This window comes from Carassius carassius, chromosome 5 (assembly GCF_963082965.1).
Source record: "Carassius carassius chromosome 5, fCarCar2.1, whole genome shotgun sequence".
NCBI lineage: Eukaryota > Metazoa > Chordata > Actinopteri > Cypriniformes > Cyprinidae > Carassius > Carassius carassius.
The window spans coordinates 31010961-31031401 of record NC_081759.1 but is presented as its reverse complement, the minus strand read 5'-3'; the positions used below and the strand labels follow the sequence as shown (position 1 = coordinate 31031401).

At 36.4% G+C, this 20441-nt stretch overlaps 1 protein-coding gene across 5 annotated transcripts in view; it reads right to left on the bottom strand.

Moving 5' to 3' along the window:
* Window positions 1-1894: 1894 nt before the first annotated feature.
* The window catches only part of LOC132141234 (GTPase-activating Rap/Ran-GAP domain-like protein 3), a 73229-nt gene continuing 54682 nt past the window's right edge, over window positions 1895-20441 (bottom strand). For 3 of the 5 annotated variants that reach the window (XM_059550574.1, XM_059550577.1, XM_059550575.1), the window contains exons 16-31: window positions 20063-20185; window positions 19889-19963; window positions 19690-19804; window positions 18677-18703; window positions 18383-18487; window positions 17586-17702; window positions 16919-17094; window positions 16613-16771; window positions 15886-15952; window positions 15703-15810; window positions 15482-15600; window positions 13070-13205; window positions 12710-12769; window positions 4991-5209; window positions 4463-4580; window positions 2510-3428 (exon numbers count right to left, since the gene is read on the bottom strand). In XM_059550574.1, the coding sequence (XP_059406557.1) occupies window positions 3278-3428; window positions 4463-4580; window positions 4991-5209; window positions 12710-12769; window positions 13070-13205; window positions 15482-15600; window positions 15703-15810; window positions 15886-15952; window positions 16613-16771; window positions 16919-17094; window positions 17586-17702; window positions 18383-18487; window positions 18677-18703; window positions 19690-19804; window positions 19889-19963; window positions 20063-20185 (1875 nt within the window). In that variant the 3' untranslated portion in view covers window positions 2510-3277. Of the gene's footprint in view, window positions 2438-2509; window positions 3429-4462; window positions 4581-4990; window positions 5210-12709; window positions 12770-13069; window positions 13206-15481; window positions 15601-15702; window positions 15811-15885; window positions 15953-16612; window positions 16772-16918; window positions 17095-17585; window positions 17703-18382; window positions 18488-18676; window positions 18704-19689; window positions 19805-19888; window positions 19964-20062; window positions 20186-20441 lie in introns of those variants that run through there. The other 2 variants (XM_059550578.1, XM_059550576.1) reach the window with 2 other exon arrangements.

Below are 20441 nucleotides of genomic sequence, written 5' to 3'. Positions count from 1 at the left end.
GTTCAGTTTCTTGCAAAGACCGATCGTTTTATGTCTTTACACATCAGTGTATCATCACGAGCCGCAGGGTTTAATTTGGTTTTGTTTGTGTATGTTTTTTTCTTTTTTGTTTGTTTCTTCAGTAAAGCACAAACTGAGATTTTCAGTCTCATAATGGAGGTTAATGGGAATCATGGCTAAAACACAAAGAATGATAGATGATGCGTCCTCCTATATGCGTTCCCAGCAGCAGGAGCATGAGGAGTCTTCTTCTTCTTGCTTTATGGTGGATCGCAGACTTATAAGTGCATTACCGCCACCTATCTCTCAACTGGACCATTGACATTCCCAATTGAGATTGTAGACAGAGTGCAGTACACATGCAAGCCGCTAGGAAGCAGTGTTCACGGGCATGTTGCTTGTGTAACCTGCAGATCAAGGCAAAAGCTGAAGAAGCAGCTTGTCAGTGAAGCATCAGCCGGACTGCGGCAAATAAATATCAAAGAACAGATCATTTATTTAAAACTACAAAAAAGAGATGACAACGGAAAATGATGCAGAAGATGGCATTCTTTCAGTCTCCACAAAGAATTGTACCATGATAGAACAACTGTTTGTCACGGACAACAAAGCCGAATGCTACAGTTTATAATAAATGATAAGACACTTGGTCTTTGCTTTGTTTTATTTTGTAACATTAAAATATATTAATGTGCAAAACAGACACAAAAAGCTCAAATACACACGGAGGGAGGGGTACTATGGAGGTATATCAGTAGCTTATTGACTAATTTGCTGAATGAGCTGAACAGTTTGATTCAACAACACTACCACCTAGAGGTCATTATAAAACATCGATGTCTTCTCAAGTTGACAGCAGTTTGCTGACTCTGCAGACTCCTAACCCTTCAACATTGGGAGACCACATAACATAACATAATCATAGATGTCAATATATGTCATTAATGTTCAAGCATGTGAGTAGTCTACTTGCACTCGTAAAACACAAACTACATGTTTAAATTTCATTAATATTTATTTCATATCGATGAACAACACCTACAGCAGTGTGCTACAGCACTTTTTCCAAATAAATGCTATAATAATAATAGTAATATTTTTGAGGCCACATCTGAAACACTAACATTTACAAGTAGTACTCGGCATTAAAAACAATGACAATACAATATTTTAAGACACTTGGTGTTTTTTTTTTTATTATTCATTTTTGTTTAATTTCTGATATCTTTCTGCAACAGTCTAAACAGTTAATATCGATATAGATACAAAAGCACTGTGAAAACAGTTAGGGGAGTGAACAGAAGGAGGGGGAAGACAACGGACAATATGCCATAGAAAAAAAAAAAGAAAAAAAAAAAACGAAATATATTTTTAATCAGTCTCTGGCTCACCTATTCCCTTCAAAGACAACAACATAGCAAATAAATGCTATGTAAAATTCTTCATTTACAAAAATATTCCCAAGTTTTCCCTTTTCAGTCCAGTCTGCTACTAGTTTTAAATGGTTCACATTCAGATGGAGAAAGGTTGAGAGTGGGGGACATGCATTCAGCTAAGCAGTTTAATACTTACACCTCCTTCTGTGCTGTTCCTGAGGCTCTTGTGTTCTGGTGTCACTTTGATGACATTTTTTAAACATCTCTGAGTTTGAACTGTAAACAGCAGAATCAATATTCTTGTTCTCTTATTACACAGCAAAAACCTTTATTCGGTATTTATGTGTTGTTTTCCATTTAAACTATCTAAACATCTTTAAATAATCATGTTAAGAATATTCATAAGTAAAAAATTATTATATTATGTGTGTGTGTGTGCGTAAAATATTATGCTTATGCCTAAATCTAGAAAAAATGGGCCAAAATAAAGAAGAAAAAAAAGAAAAAGTCTTAATATCGCTTTGCTTCTCACATAAATTCATCTTGTTTTAAGATGTTTAGAATCTACTAGAAATCAAGACAAAGATATTGGTGTAGGTTTTTTTTTTGGGCTATATAACCCAGAGTCAGAGATGTAATCTAAGTAACCCTGGCTTTAATTCCTAGAGTTTTTTTTTTTTTCAATTTGTACCAAATCCATGAGAAGAGCAAATACATCCTAATTCTAAACCATTAATACATCAAATCCCTTTTGTTTTATAGTGGGTTTGAATGGAGGCATGCAGGTGATCCAGAGCCCTTTTCAAGAAGCAACAGCACTTAAAGACTGCGTTTGACTGTGTGCGCCTGTAAATGAAGATGTTCATGGATCAAAGCTCATACTGTCAGCATAGTAAACAGCTGCACATTTACCAGATGTAGTGACCAAACTGTGTTCTGCAATTGTGTTTGTTTGCTTCTGCCTCATGACATATGCAATCCATGGTCAGTCTGATAGAGGGCGCTGCTTGTGGTTGGCGGCTGCAGTAGAAAATGGCACTTGTGGGAGACTCCTGCCCTTTCTGCAGAGGGTTTGCATGTCAGGGTTTAAAAGCATGGTGAGGGTGAAGGCAGGTTAGACCATAACACTGATATACACAAGAATTAAGTTTTATTTCTCCATAATACAATAGAACTAGAAAGGTATATATTTATATGTATGTATGTTTACATTTGTATGTTCATGTGCATCGGGTCCAAGATGCATATAGAGTTTCTTACAACTTTGAAACAATCACACAATGTACAAATCACAGACATACAAAACATTTAAAAACACAAAATAAGGAGCTAAAATGTCATTGTTTTTAGGAATGTCAATCGTACATTCAGGTCTTGGAGCGAAAAGTAATATTTGCCTTAACCTTAAATTGTGGCTCAAACCTTTCAAGCCATTTTTTATTTCTGTTCATATGGCTACAAGTTTGCTACAAAGCTACAAATTTGTCCGAATGCTGATGGAGAATGTGTCTCATCAATCATAGAAACTAAATCAAATATTGACTAACTGAGATTCTAGGGATTTTTTAACAATTTTGGTCAGTTTTTCTTTTTTCTTTAAACTGAACTCTGAAATAATAGCTGAGAATCTGATTTTTTGATATACTTAACTTTCTTATACGGTAATCACAGGATCATACACACACATGCATACATCCACCAGGAGTAAATTTTGACATCACCACACTGTAAACTCCTTCAAGTTTAAAGCTCTGGGGATTCATTTACGCACACAGATGAGTGGGCAGACTAAGGAAAACACAAAATCCAACGTAACATGGTATATAAGAATGATATAAAGTAAAAGGTAGTAGGATGTGTAAGGTGAGAGGTGCACTTTGATCCACAGACTGTGATTGTCATCACTTAAGGTCCAGAATATCCTCCTCAAAAGATGTGGAGAAGGTAAAAGGGCTGGCCGTGGGTGGGCTATCATCTCGTGGCTCCACCTCAGAGCCAGATGAGCAAAGCTGATGGACATCAGTTTCTGCATCTACAGACTCCATTCCCACTCTGATTGGAGATATCTTATAGTCAGTATACATCACTGGTATACTTGCATCTAACATGCAGAAATAACCTTTCACTTGCTAGGACTGGGCGACATATAGCTTTAAACATTATAGCTTGATATTTTCAGTCTACTTAAAGGGTTAGTTCACCCAGATAGCAAAATTATGTAATTAATAACCTGGACATGGACAGTATACCGTACACACAGCTTCAATGGAGGGACTGAGAGCTCTCGGACTAAATCTAAAATATCTTAAACTGTGTTCCAAAGATAAAAGGAGGACTTAAGGGTTTGGATCAACATGAGGGTAAGTTATTAATTACATAATTTTGCTATCTGGGTGAACTAACCCTTTAACACACCGCTGTTTAAAAGCTTGGGTTGGTGTGTTTTTTCTGTTTTTAAGAAATAGCTTTATATTGAGAAAGGACACATTAATTTGATAAAACAGAATAGTAAAGACATTTATAACGTAATTATAAAATTATATATTATAATATATATCATAATAATGATTTCTGAAGGATCATTTGACACTAAAGACTGAAGTAATGATGATGAAAATTTAGCTTTGCATCACAGGAATAAAGTACATTTTAAAATATATTTTACTTTGTGATAATATATTACTGTATTTTTACCTTTTGTATATAGTGTAGGTCTATATCTTTTTTCAGTAACTGTAAAGAGCTGCAAAAGTCTTTAAATTATTAAAGCATGGACTAAATGGACTAAGGATATAAATATCTTTTTGTTTTTAAAAACTTTTTATTAGTAATGTAATATTTTAGTACATGATTTGAATGGGGAAAAAAATAATTTACAAACCATTCAACAGATTCATAAAAAAAAAAACTTGACATAATTGAGTTTTGAACCAATTAATTGAAACGGTTTATGAAAATGACTGATAAATGAAAATGAATTGAACTTACCAACTCTGTGAATTTATCATGAATATTCAATATGTATTGCCCAGCCCTACCACCCAACCAAGACTCACACACACACAGACAGAAAAAGACACACTTACTGCTCAGTGGTGCTTATCTCTGCTGTTCTCCTCTGTTCTTCCTCCTTGGTTTTCTTGCTCATTCTTCTCTGTTTCACTGAGTTACCATCAGCTTTACTGCTGGGTTCCTCAGTCAAACCTGTGACAGGTACAGAGGACAAAGACAAACTCAGGCACACAAATTCATACAATACTGATCATAATTCAACATAGTAAGCCGAAATTATAAAATGACATTAAATTGCACCTCCAGGAGGTGCAGTAGCACTTCCAATAGTCCACTTGGCCATTCTTGCATGTGTGTGTCTGTGTATGTACTGTAGGGTGTGAAGTGTGGCAATCTAGTAATTCAAACAGTTTATCTAATGTGTGATCAGGATGTCTCACTCTAACACTTCTAATAAAAAATATCTGTCTCATCTCAGTTTGACTGCAGAACAAGCATTATAACAGATCAAGTATGCATGTATCGTTACAGTTGTGCAGCTGTGCCGCACAAGTGTAATGATAGCTTTCGGTTCAAGAGTGCACAAAGACAGAGACACTCACCCAGCAGTTCTTTCCGTGTCCGGCTGGCGATCTCTTTGATCTCCATGCGAGACAGTGAGAGGGAGGTTGTGCTTGCGATCACGGGAGTGGGGCCGATCACACTGGAGGCAGGTGCCGTGAGCACTTTATTGACCAACGGAGACTTGAGGGGCCTCTCTATGCTCCGTCCAACTAGGTTGCTCAATGGGATCTTATAGATGTGTTTTGAGGGAGCTTCGCCTTAAAGAAAGAAAGGGGTAATTGGAAAGGGGCAAAAAAGAAGAGAGAAAAAACTAACGAATGAGATGTTAGAATAAATGGTGTAACTGCTACAGAGTTAATGGTCTGTCTCGGTGCAGAACTGCTGCTAGGCTCATCGATATCTAATCTGCACAGAATGATGTTAAAACACACATATAGAAATGCACTCACACGCAGAGTCACTGTTGAATCCATTATACTGTAATTACACTAATTAGCTCTGTGAAAACAACTGTGTTGTACTTCCCCACAGATGAGCCTACATTAAACGTGCATTTGTGGAATAACTAAAACACAGTTTAATGTAATTCTGATGCAACAGTCTTTTAGTAAACATACACTACCATTCAAAGGTTTAGGGTCAGTAATTAATTTATTACAATGTTTTTGAATTGTTAAGCTCTTAACTAGCAATGTTAGGGAAATATTATTAAAAAAATAAAAATAAAATCAAGTTTCATTTGAATATATTTAGCAATCTAGTGTATTCCTGTGACGACAAAACTAAATTTAGCAGCCATTACTTTTCAGTGTTGCTTGATCCCTTAGAAATCATTCTAATATGCTTATTTGGTGCTCAAGAAACATTTATTTTACTACTTCTCTTTTTTTCATAATGTTGAAAATAGTTGTGCTGCTTAATTTTTTTTTGCGGAAACTGTGATACATTTTTTCTTCAGTATTCTTAAAAAAGGACACAGCAGATAGGAACAGCATTAATTTGAAATGGATATACAATTTAAAAAAGCTAATTATAAATGTTTTATTTTCACCTTTGATCAATTAAATGCATCCTTGCTGAATGCAACTCCACTCTACTTTTTCATATATACAAGACCCATAAGTTTTGCAACATTGGTACCCACCTCGGCCATGCTAACTTGAGTTTTCTTATCATTTGATTTCTTGATTTTTGTGTAGTCCTGGCCAATGTGTTCCAAAATCCCACTCCAAATTGCTACTGTGTTCTGATTGTCTTTGAGTGTGTCACACTGCTTTTTCATGTTCAGACAGAAAAATTGCTCGGATCAGGAAACTTATCACATCACGTCTGATTAGAGCATGTCTATTTTTACAGCATATTTTTCCCTCTCCAAAGTGTGGGCTTCAGACTCATGACTTGGACTTGAGTCAGACTGGAGTCTGTTTTTATACTTTATTGTAATTACTTGTGACTCAACTCAAACTTGATCTGATGACCCCAGTTCACAGACTGACATAATTACTTTTTGGCTGCACCGAGCCTAATCTCACATGTTTACATTTGTCAACTTTGGAAACATTCTGAGCCAAATTAGGTAAAACAGTCAGTTCAACCCAAATAAAGGCCACCAAATTGGAACAGGAATGGGGTTTTTGGGAAATGTGATGGTCCACAACCAGAACAGTCTGATTGGTTAGGGCTCTATATTTACTGCATGAAAATTATGTTTTTACAGTACAAGTCTATAAGGTAAATGTACAGCACCACAAATTTATCACAGTCAACACTCATATTTTCTATCCGCTTGACTTAATTTGACTTTTGACTCATGAGTCTTGTAAAACAATGACTTGACATCATGTAGATAGCTAAAAGAATTTTGAATAGATAGTCTTGAAAAGAGATGGTCTTCATCCCTCCTGGGGTGGCACCACTCTTCTCTCTAGAAATATGGCAAATAGTCTTAGTGTTTATACTTGACTAAATGGGGCCCAGGTCAGGAAGCAGACAGACTGGCTAAACCGACTGTCTGCTAGCTGCCTCACGTCACAGAGATCAGCTAATTCTCAGCACATAAAGACTCTTTCACCTAGATATCACACTATAGAGACTGTGTCTGTTCCCCAAACTAGAAAATACAAAAAATGTCCAAACCAAGTTAAGATTAACAATTGAATTGAGGTTCAACAAATAAAAAAACTGATGCAATATGGATAAACAAATGATAAAGCTTGGCTTATGGAATATCAGATCCCTTTCTACGTAAACACTTTTTGTAAATAATATGATCACTGATCATAATTAAGATGTGCTCTGTTTGCCAGAAACCTGGCTAAAACCTGATGATTACATTATTTTAAATGAGTCCACCCCCCAAGATTACTGTTATAATCATGAGCCGCATCTAAAAGGCAAAGGGGGAGGTGTTGCTTCAATTTATAACAATGTTTTCAGGATTTCTCAGAGGGCAGGCTTCAAGTATAACTTGTTTGAAGTAATGGTGCTTCATATAACACTATCCAGAGAAACAAATATATATATATATATATATATATATATATATATATATATAAAAATGATAAATCCCCTGTTATGTTTGTACTGGCTACTGTATACAGGCCACCAGGGCACCATACAGACTTTATAAAAGAGTTTGGTGATTTTACATCCGAGTTAGTTCTGGCTGCAGATAAAGTTTTAATAGTTGGTGATTTTAATGTCCATGTTGATAACGAAAAAGATGCATTGGGATCAGCATTTATAGATATTCTGAACTCTATTGGGGTTAGACAACACGTTTCAGGACCTACTCATTGTCGAAATCATACTCTAGATTTAATACTGTCAAAGGGAATTGATGTTGATAGTGTTGAAATTATGCAGCCAAGTGATGATATCTCAGATCATTATTTAGTTTTGTGCAAACTTCATATAGCCAAAATTGTAAATTCTACTTCTTGTTACAAGTATGGTAGAACCATCACTTCTACCACAAAAGACTGCTTTTTAAGTTATCTTACTGATGTATCCACATTCCTTAGCATATCCAAAACCTCAGAACAACTTGATGATGTAACAGAAACTATGGACTCTCTCTTTTCTAGCACTTTAAATACAGTTGCTCCTTTACGCTTAAGGAAGGTTAAGGAAAACAGTTTGACACCATGGTATAATAAGCATACTCACACCCTAAAGAGAGCAGCCCGAAAAATGGAGCGCAGCTGGAGGAAAACAAAACTAGAGGTATTTCGTATTGCTTGGCGGGAAAGTAACCTATCCTACAGAAAAGCATTAAAAACTGTAAGATCCGATTACTTTTCTTCTCTTTTAGAAGAAAACAAACATAACCCCAGGTATTTATTCAATACAGTGGCTAAATTAATGAAAAATAAAGCCTCAACAAGTGTTGACATTTCCCAACACCACAGCAGTAATGACTTTATGAACTACTTTACTTCTAAAATCGATACTATTAGAGATAAAATTGCAACCATTCAGCCGTCAGCTACAGTATCGCATCACACAGTGCACTATAGACCCCCTGAGGAACAGTTCCACTCATTCTCTACTATAGGAGAGGAAGAATTGTATAAACTTGTTAAATCATCTAAACCAACAACATGTATGTTAGACCCTATACCATCTAAGCTCCTAAAAGAGGTGCTTCCAGGAGTCATAGATCCTCTTCTGACTATTATAAATTCCTCATTGTCATTAGGATATGTCCCCAAAACTTTAAAACTGGCTGTCATTAAGCCTCTCATCAAAAAACCACAACTTGACCCAAAAGAAGTAGTTAATTATAGACCAATCTCGAATCTCCCTTTTCTGTCCAAGATACTAGAAATGGTGGTATCCTCAAAATTATATTCCTTCTTAGAGAAAAATGGTATATGTGAGGATTTCCAGTCAGGATTTAGACCGTATCATAGTACTGAGACTGCTCTCCTTAGAGTTACAAATGATCTGCTCTTATCATCTGATCGTGGGTGTATCTCTCTATTAGTTTTATTGGATCTTAGTGCTGCGTTTGACACAATTGACCACAACATTCTTTTGCATAGACTTGAACACTTTGTTGGCATTGATGGAAGTGCATTAGCATGGTTTAAATCATACTTATATGACCGCAATCAGTTCGTAGCAGTGAATGAAGATGTATCATATAGATCACAAGTGCAGTATGGAGTACCTCAAGGCTCAGTACGAGGGCCGCTACTCTTCACAAAAAACTGGATGACGAGTAATTTCTTACTGCTAAATTCTGAAAAAACAGGTGTTAATTATAGGACCTAAAAACTCTGCTTGTAATAACCTAGAACACTCTCTAAGACTTGATGGCTGCTCTGTCAATTCTTCGTCATAAGTTAGGAACCTAGGTGTGCTATTTGATCGCAATCTTTCCTTAGAAAGCCACGTTTCTAGCATTTGTAAAACTGCATTTTTCCATCTCAAATATATATCTAAATTATGGCCTTTGCTCTCAATGTCAAATGCAGAAATGTTAATCCATGCATTTATGACCTCAAGGTTAGATTATTGTAATGATTTATTGGGTTGTTGTTCTGCACGATTAGTAAACAAACTACAGCTAGTCCAAAATGCAGCAGCAAGAGTTCTTACTCGAACCAGGAAGTATGACCATATTAGCCCGGTCCTGTCAACACTGCACTGGCTCCCTATCAAACATCGTATAGATTTTAAAACATTGCTTATTACTTATAAAGCCCTGAATGGTTTAGCACCTCAGTATTTGAATGAGCTCCTTTTAAATTATAATCCTCTACGTCCGGTACGTTCTCAAAACTCAGGCAATTTGATAATACCTAGAATATCAAAATCAACTGCGGGCGGCAGATCCTTTTCCTATTTGGCGCCTAAACTCTGGAATAACCTACCTAACATTGTTCGGGAGGCAGACACACTCTTGCAGTTTAAATCTAGATTAAAGACCCATCTCTTTAACCTGGCTTACACATAACATACTAATATGCTTTTAAAATCCAAATCCGTTAAAGGATTTTTAGGCTGCGTTAATTAGGTAAACCGGAACAGGGAACACTTCCCTTAACACCCTATGTACTTGCTACATCATTAGAAGCAGTCTAATGCAGTCACCCGGATCCAGTACGTATCCAGACCAGATGGTGGATCAGCACCTAGAAAGGACCTCTACATCCCTGAAAGACAGCGGAGACCAGGTCAACTAGAGCCCCAGATACAGATCCCCTATAAAGACCTTGTGTCAAAGGAGCACCAGGACAAGACCACAGGAAACAGATGATTCTTCTGCATAATCTGACTTTGCTGCAGCCTGGAATTGAACTACTGGTTTCGTCTGGTCAGAGGAGAACTGGCCCCCCAACTGAGCCTGGTTTCTCCCAAGGTTTTTTACTCCATTCTGTCACCGATGGAGTTTCGGTTCCTTGCCGCTGTCGCCTCTGGCTTGCTTAGTTGGGGTCACTTCATCTACAGCGATATCGTTGACTTGATTGCAAATAAATGCACTAAATGACACTATTTAAACTGAACAGAGATGACATCACTGAATTCAATGATGAACTGCCTTTAACTCTCATTTTGCATTATTGACACACTGTTTTCCTAATGAATGTTGTTCAGTTGCTTTGACGCAATGTATTTTGTTTAAAGCGCTATATAAATAAAGGTGACTTGACTTGACTAATACCCATTCCTCAGAAACTAGGGCAACCACATGGGAAGGGAAGAGGGGAAGAGGGGAAGAGGGGAAGAGGGGAAGCCACTTAATCAGTGCTGACTGTCTGCCTATGTTAATGAAGTATTCCATGAATCACTTTTTGGTCATTTTGGGCAGAGCGGGAGCAGGAAATTATAGAAACGCAAGGCAACTGGACCAACATGGAGTTATATATCAACATGAAGTGTCACCCCACCGGTGTCTTTATAATAAACACTTAGTTCTTTATAATAAAGAACCAACACAATAAAAATAATAAAAATTAAACATAAACATTGACAAACCTTAAGAAATACTACTTTCTTACTTACAGTACTGGCATTTTTGGTTAATAAACTACACAGGCATAATAATTCAGAGCAAATCATTCACACATTAGTAGCAACAAACAAGAATCGTGAAAACTGTAGTCATGTTAGATAAAAGAGAAAGGATCTGGTTAGAGACATGACAGTGTCCAACAGCATACACCAGGCAAGGAAGAATGCTTCCCCTTTAAGCTAATTTAGAATAATTAGAGAGCCTGAGCCATATTCAAACACAGGTCTGTTTTGTTATAAATTCATGCGTGTGTCTGGAATACACTGAAAGTATTCCCATGTCATCTTTGTACCATGGAACAGCAAGTTGGTAAATAAACATATACATACACACACTGTATTGTGTGTGTGTGTGTGTGTGTGTGTATATATATATATATATATATATATATATATACATACATACAGGCGCACACAAACACTACCATTTAAATTTGGGTCAGTAAGAAATTAAAGGTACACTATGTAACTTTTTTTTTCTTTCAGAATTTACAAAATGTGCAATTATATTATGAATCTGTCTTCCAAAGCGTGTTTTTGTCATATCCTGAATCATTATGGTATGACTACAATAAGTGACTATTTAGACAGAACAGAACGGCAGCTGCTGAGGAGTTGTTTACGTGAAATTAGTCATTTATATTTAATTACAAAACCGTTTAAAATGAATAACATTTCACAACATTACAGCTTTCATTAAAATTTTTTATCAAATCAATGCATCCTTGGTAAGCATAAGAGACTTTTTTCGAAAACATTAAATAATCTTACCAAACCCCAAATGGTAGTACAGGTAAAAGATTACTAATCCAATTTGATTTATACAGATTAAAAATAAAATAAAAACATACAACAAGAAATGGTAACACTTGACAATAAAGTGAAATTAGCTGAATTTAGCTAATGCATCATGCATTTACAGCATTAATTAATCCAGGTTAATATTAATTTATAAATATAACTGATAACTATTCATTTATATTTGTGGGAAAACACTAATGTTTATGCTGCTTGAAATTTTAGAAATGAATTTGTAGAAAGAACAGATTAATAAATGCTGTAAAAGTACTTTGTATTTTTAGTTCATGATACCAAATCCATGAACTAATGTCAACAAATTGAGCCTTATAATAAAGTGTTACAAATCTGGGTACAACACAGTCTTGTTGTATTGTAAATGTTATGTTGAGATGATTAATGGTTATCTGTCTATTTCCCATGGTGCAAAAATGGCAGCCACAGACAGTTGGCTGGATGTTTAAAAACACCAGGATGTGGATTTTGTCACAGCCCCTTGATGGCCCTCTTCAGGCCTTGTGTGTAGACAAAAGTGCTAAGCTCTGGAGGGCCATCCAGACCGCGCATGTGTATGTATGAAGAAGGGCTCTGACAAAAGTATCCATGGTGACACAGCGATCTGTAACTCATGCTGCAGCAAATGTGTCCCATTTCCCTAAAGCGTCTGTACAGCATCTCCCACCTCTCTATCTCATTCACTTCAGTTTCTCTCTACTGTTAATTTTTTTCCTAAAGACTCAAGATACCATTTTTCTCTGTCTCTGTCATTCATTCTGTGAGACTGCAAGAAGGAAGGGACACATTATGTTAGCTGCGTATTTCACTCAACACCGTCTGCATGCGTCTGTTAATTGAATAATAGACAGGGTGAGTCTCCGTAGTAGCGTGCATTAGCGAGGCAGCAAGGGAAATGTAGGCAACAGAAGTGCCTGCAGTACCTTCAGAGTCTTTAGACATGTAGAGGGATAGCTTGGTGCCGTAGGGGATCCGAATACAATCTGGACCAGGGATGGAAAAGAGCAATATATCAACCCAACCCACACACAGATTAAAACACAAATACATCGTAAGACAATAAACACACACAGACTGATGACTTGCATACAAAACTCATGACCAGAAGAAATGTTGACCACAACTCATGACCAGAAGAAATCTTATACTTGGGGGCAATAGGCAAATTTGCCCAATATTACACACTGACAAATCCTGAATGCAAATACCCATGTTTAACCTCTATATTAAGTTTATTAGCATGGGAATTCAGTGTAATTGTTCCATCAAGAGCAGAAGCCTACCATCTCCAAGCGGCGAAGGGAAGACAGGCATCTCGTAGCCGGTCGGAGTCTGAGGGGAACTCTGGGAACTAGTGTCTCTGGAGCTACAGTTGGAGGCAGAGTTTATAGGTGCTGACGAGATGAAATAGATATCAGACTACAGAAAAAAGAGAGGAAGAAATAACAAGATAAAAACTGTAAGAAATGTGAAAAGACTGATAAATGTTTGGAAATGATTTGTATAATTTATACAGAAGAATACATATTATAAACGAGACAACTATGTCATCAATATGTTTTCTACTGTTGTTAATACATTTTCCATGTGTTAATTCTGTGTATCTAAATTCTAAAATCTAAATTCTTTTATATTAGAGTGTAGACTATACCATTTAAAAGTCTGTGGTAAGTGGGATTAAAAAAAATACATTTACATTTTTATTCAGAAAAGATACATTAAAGGGTTTGTTCACCCAGATAGCAAAATTATGTAATTAATAACTTACCCACATGTTGTTTTAAACCCGTAAGACCTCCGTTTATCTTTGGAACACAGTTTAAGATATTTTAGATTTAGTCCGAGAGCTCTCAGTCCCTCCATTGAAGCTGTGTGTACGGTATACTGTCCATGTCCAGAAAGGTAAGAAAAAACATCATCAAAGTAGTCCATGTGACATCAGAGGGTCAGTTAGAATTTTTTGAAGCATCGAAAATACATTTTGGTCCAAAAATAGCAAAAACGATGACTTTATTCAGCATTGTCTTCTCTTCCTTGTCTGTTGTGTGAGAGAGTTCAAAACAAAGCAGTCTGGATATCCGGTTCGCGAACGAATCATTCAGTTCACCAAATCGAACTGAATCGTTTTAAACGGTTCGCATCTCTAATACGCATTAATCCACAAATGACTTAAGCTGTTAACTTTTTTAATGTGGCTGACACTCCCTCTGAGTTCAAACAAACCAATATCCCGGAGTAATGCATTTACTCAAACAGTACACTGACTGAACTGCTGTGAAGAGAGAACTGAAGATGAACACCGAGCCGAGCAACCGGTTGCATCGGTTTTCGGATCACCAGTAGTTCTTTCGGACAGTTCGATTCAATAAACCGGTTGAAGAAAACGGTTCACCGGTTCTTTTGCGCTCGACGTAATGGCGTCATTTGCGATGATTGCCCTTGATTCAAGCCTTCGGTTTACCCGCGCTCATAACACTAGCACAGAATCAGTTCAGAATCAATCACCAAAAGAATCAGTTCGGTTCATGCGCTCTGTGTGTCAGTCTGCTTCACGCTGAATCACACATGCGCAGTATCATCAGCTCCTCGATTCTTCTTATGTGGCTCGGCTCGGTGTTCATCTTCAGTTCTCTCTTCACAGCAGTTCAGTCAGTGTACTGTTTGAGTAAATGCATTACTCCGGGATATTGGTTTGTTTGAACTCAGAGGGAGTGTCAGCCACATTAAAAAAGTTAACAGCTTAAGTCATTTGTGGATTAATGCGTATTAGAGATGTGAACCGTTTAAAATGATTCAGTTTGATTTGGTGAACTGAATGATTCGTTCGCGAACCGGATATCCAGACTGCTTTGTTTTGAACTGTCTTACAACAGACACGAAAGAGAAGACAATGCTGAATAAAGTCATCGTTTTTGCTATTTTTGGACCAAAATGTATTTTCGATGCTTCAAAAAATTCTAACTGACCCTCAGATGTCACATGGACTACTTTGATTATGTTTTTCTTACCTTTCTGGACATGGACAGTATACCGTACACACAGCTTCAATGGAGGGACTGAGAGCTCTCGGACTAAATCTAAAATATCTTAAACTGTGTTCCAAAGATATACGGAGGTCTTACGGGTTTGAAACAACATGAGGGTAAGTTATTAATAACATAATTTTGCTATCGGGGTGAACTAACCCTTTAAATTGATCAAAAGTGACAGTAAAGACTTTTAAATTGTTGCAAAAAAAAAAAAATTCTAATAAATGCCGTTCTTTTGAACTTAATATTCCTCAAAGAATCTTGAAAAATCGTTCATGGTTTCCACAAAAAAATATAAAGTTTTTCAAAATTGATAACAATACATTTGCCATTACAGGAATCAATTATATTTTTAAGATTTATTTTTGCCTTTATTTTTTTGCCCTCAAAATTGGGACAACTCAACTGCGCACCGACTATAAATTAGATTTTAAAATATATTAAAATATAAATTATTGTAAATTATAATACTATTACTGTTTGTAATGTATTTTATTTTGTAGTGTATCAAATAAATGCAGTCTTATGGATTAAAAAGTCTTAAAGATCCCAAATATTTAAAAACTAATCTAAGTAGAGTGTAGTAGTATTATAAAAGATTTGAAATATGGTTTCAGACTGTACAATAGGTATTCATAGGTAGAACCTTATGTCTAGAACACTTACTCTGGACGCCGTCAGTTGCAATTCTGGAACGACAGCTGTATATACTAGGTTGCCATTAACAACTAGTCGAATCTCTATGGAGTCAGTGGTGAATGCAAGAATATACGGGAACGCACACACTGTGACACAGGAAATGACAGAATAGAGAGACATCTCAAAAATGTTGAACTATAGAAAAATTTGTAATAACAAAGGATATTCAAGATCCTAAAGGTACTGACCAATAGCGTTGGGCATTTGGTTCCAGCTGAAATGGAAGTCTGAAGTATTGGGCTGAATCATGGGTGTTGCTCCGTTAAACGGACACACCTTCTTATAGACACAGATATCTGTAAAAAGAAAAGTCCAGCTTTAAAGAATCTGACTATGCAGATGCAATCACTGAAACTGTAATAGACACTAACTGTTATAGCAAAGAAGAAGTCCAGCCTCTCCATCTTCATACACATCTATGGCAGCAACAAAGTTCACCTGAAGAAAAGTAATAGACACTCATGTTACCAATCAAAAACTGACAGTTTGGTGGACATAACTGATAAAGGGAAGGGGAGGATATCTAGATTGTGTTATATTGTGTAAATGAATGTGAACACTGCTGTTAAAAAGTATGGGTCAGTAAATTTTTTATTTTTTTATTTTTTTGAGGTTTCTTAGCTGCATTTATTTGATCAAAATACAGTAACAGTAATATTGTGAAGTATTACAATTTAATGTTTTTTCAATTTTAATATATATTTTAAATGCATCTTTTTCTTGATAGCAAAGCTGAATTTTCAGTAGTCCTTACTCCAGTTGTCAGTGTCACATGAACCGTAAGAAATCATTTTATAAGCTGATTTGCACCTTTAGAAACATTTCTTGCTAATATCAATGTTGAAAACAGTTGAGCTGCTTAATATTATTGTGAAAACTGATACATTTTTATCCAGATTCTTTGATGAATAGTTCAAATGAACAGCATTTATTTGAAAGAAATATTTTGTAACATTAAATATCTTTACTGTTACTTTTGATCAATTAAGTGCATCCTTGCTTAATAGAAATATATATTTTATATAAAAAAGAATAATCTTCCTGACCACAAATGGTAGTGTATGTTTGTATTCAAGCAATCATGTTTGTATTTCTCACCCGGTTGGAGTCTACATGGTGTAATCTGTAAGCATCTCCTGTACTCTCATTGATCAAGTCAAACTGATGTCTGTAGGCCACACAGATCATGTGATCATTCTCTCCTGTTGGGCCATCAACCAGGGCCATGACCACTGGTGAATCACATAAGCAGATCTCCTGAGAAAGGAGACAGCAAACATTCAAACTGTTGAGAGCTTTTGAAAAATGTGTTCGTGAGAACCGTTCCTATACACTACAAGTGGCAATAAAATGCAGTTAACTTCAGTGCATGACATGTGTTAGAGGGCTGGATCTGTCTTATACCCGTATGTACTGGAACTCTTCCACAGGTGAGTCAGTAGTCCCTGGGACTGTAGCGATAGAGCTGAGGCAATCAAGGCGTGACTGTTTCCTGGTGATCAGGAGGAGCTTGTTTCTTATCGCCACAACGATTCTGAGCTCCACCCCATGATGCGTGTTTATGGAGTAGAGATGGCAGCCTGAGGAAACACATTTCTGTTACTTGATTGCGATGACCTTGGAAAGCATCAAAACTTCAAATTTGTCAAATAGACAGCATAGTTTTATTAAGCTTTAAGGGAAAAACACCCAAAAATGAAAATTCCATCATTCACCCTAATGTCGTTCCAAACATGGACCATTTTAATGATGTCCTTATTAACTTTCTGGGCCTTGAATGTTTCAGTTGTGTTGCTGTCTATGCAGGGTCAGAAAGCTATCGGATTTCATAAAAAAATCTCCATTTGTGTTCCGAAGGTCTTACATTTTTAAAACAACATTAGGCTAAGTAATTAATGACAGAATTTTACATTTGGGTAAACTACCCTTGTAACTACTTTGAATTAGAAAATTTCAATTTCAGAATGTTGCTTCACCAACACTCATATTTAGAATTTAAATAATACTGTCCAATTTTAAATCCTTTCAAATATTTGTGATGGTGATGATGACTAAAGTCCTTCTTTCGTACCTTTGGTTTTCTCAAGCTTGTTCTCTCGACTGTCACACTTGGTGCGGACAAGCTGGCGCTCCTCTATTCCCCGTTTGAGCGTGCTCAGTCTGTAAACATACAGTCGAGCATCTTTCCCTGCAACACAATTGAAATTGGATATAAAGCAATTGGAATTAAAGCTTAATTCAATGTAAAGACTCAAGCACTCTGGTTCAGTTTGAATATTCAAATGAGTGTGATTGCTTTAGCTGTTTAGGGAATTCTACAAACAGCAGCTTTCAGAAACGTGACTATAAGATAATGGCTGGCAACAAATGAGAGACCCGTCTCATCAAAATGAATGACATCTCAGCTAGTGCAGCATGTTTGGTTTTCAAATGCCTGTCGTAGTGAATGAAAGTTGCTTGGTGACCGAGTTGATAACCAATTCATTATTTTCCCACTATAGAAGCTGTGCTTTCCAATGAGAGTGAGAGTTTGCTGTACACTGTCTTGAACTAATGATCAAAATATAGAAAATGGCGGTAGACTTTAAATTACATGGATCTCTAGTCTTGGCTCCTCTTTATAATGAGCAATAAGTCAGATGCTGCCTGCATGTGTGTGTGTTTGAGATATTATTTTGTGCTATTCCCTGTTGGCAAAAGATGCTCATTAGAGCAAAGACCTACAGTTTCCTGGCTTTGGTCTCTTTCTTTCTCACGCTCTTTTCTCTCTCTTTTCTGGCAGATCATTTCACACCCTTTCTTCTACCCACATATGAACTGTCTCATATTCATATGCTCGTGTAAATATAAAAACAACACACATCTTACCCTTATCTGCTCTTGCAATGAGGAGGTCCTGAGGTTCAAGCACGTGCATTTGTTTGACAGTCAGGGTTTTGTCAAATACCTGCACTGGAGGCAGGGTTGGTGAATCTAGATCAGCATGAAAAGCAAGATTAGTTTGTGGTCTGCATGGTAACTCAATCCCCCACTGAGATTTGCTTGCTTTGATTAATAAACACATTTGATAACTATCACTGTAAAAACATACTGGGTTAAATTCTTTGTAATATTTATAAGCATTTGTTTCTTCTGTAGTATGTGTGGTTTTGCTTTACATACCTGCATTGGAGAACAGTGGATCTGAGGCTAAAAGGGAAGATAGAGGTAATCAAATGTAAGTTTTTTAATAGCAATAAAGTTGCTTGAACACTACCATTCAAAAGTCTGGGGTCAGTTTTAAGAATTTAATACTTCCTTATTCAGGAAGGACACATTAAATTGGTCAAGAATTCAATTAAAGTGATTTATACAGTTACAAAATTTAAATAAAGGCTTTTTGGAAGAATCCTGAAAAATGTATCATTCATTGAAGGCTATTCATCAAATAAATAAATAAATAAAATATCCTAAAGCATTGTTTCCTTAAAAACATTAAGCAGCAGAGCATATTCAAATAAATAGAAAGATTTCTGAATAATCTGAAGACTGTTCAGCTCTGCTATCACAGCAATAAATTGCATTCTGAAACATTAAAACAGACAAATCTTATTTTAAATTATAATAATTCATAATCCAGATTTAAACAAAAATAAGTTGTTTAAAAATTGTCGGCACTAGTATTTTAGTGCATTTAGTCAGTCTGTAAATTTGTCTGCCTCTTCTCATTGTTCTTTTTTATTGTAAAGGAAAAAGCAGCATCAGAGTTTCTTTTTGCGTTCCACACTTTCAGTCTGATTTCACAGCAATTCTCATTTTTTTTCAGAGGTGGATAATTCGTATGAATTTGTAAGACCTCATCCGTGCAAATCGTACAAAATTGTAAGAGTGAGGTCGTATGAATTAGCCACCTCATAAAATACGTACGAATTGGTCGTGAGATTGGTCGTGTTAAACACCAACCACACCACCCCCCCCCCCCCCCCTCGGAATTTCTCTCTTTTTTTTTGGTTTAACTTTATAATGTAATGCTTATTGTATGATTATTGAATATTAATTAATAATTGAAGTGTCCATTAATACAATCTATCAAAAAAAAAGCTGGTCAAAGTTACATTCAGTCTGTCTTCACATGTCATTTGTAAGAAAACGGCTCCTCTGTCCAGTTGTATTGTTTCTCATGAAAGCATTCTCACCCTCCAGCAGCATAACCCCTGCTGAATCTGTGGCCACCAGTAATGACTGTCCCCATGAATCTCCACAGACTATATCATACGGGAAGCTACTGCAGAATGACTGTGACTCCCATGGCTGCAGAGAACATGGCAACACACAGTTAGAGATGAACCGTAGCAAAATAACAGCATCCATCTCACTTTCCTCTTGCTCTCTCACCTCTTTCCTGCAAAGACCAGTGGTGACTAAACTGGTGGGTGCATCCCCTCGAACTATAGTTTTCAGCTTCAATGCCTGGATGCAATATTATATCTATTAATGACATTACTCATATTGTGACATTGTCTTTTTAATACCATATATTTATATTTGATTTGTATTTCTACATCCTACCTGTCCCACTCGAACAAACTCAGCCTGGCGTGCCTCTTCTTTTTTACGGGCAGATTTGGGTGACTCTGGCAGTACATCGCTGAATGAGCGTCGGTTCAGCATGTTTTGCGGAGAGAAGGGAACCTACAGGAGCGGTATACAGATAAAGATGTGTCTGAGAGACTGACCCAGAAACAGACACAAAGACAGAGCAAAGCAGAAACTAACAAATTCTTACACCACCATCCCTAACCAGCCATCATAGACAGAGCTAAGAATCAAATAATGATGGTTTCTACTAATTCTGCTTCTACTATAGAACACTCATTTATGATTATTTTTGATAAAGAACTGTTTCAAAAGATTGATTTGTTAAAAAAAGTTATCAGTTGAACTGTTG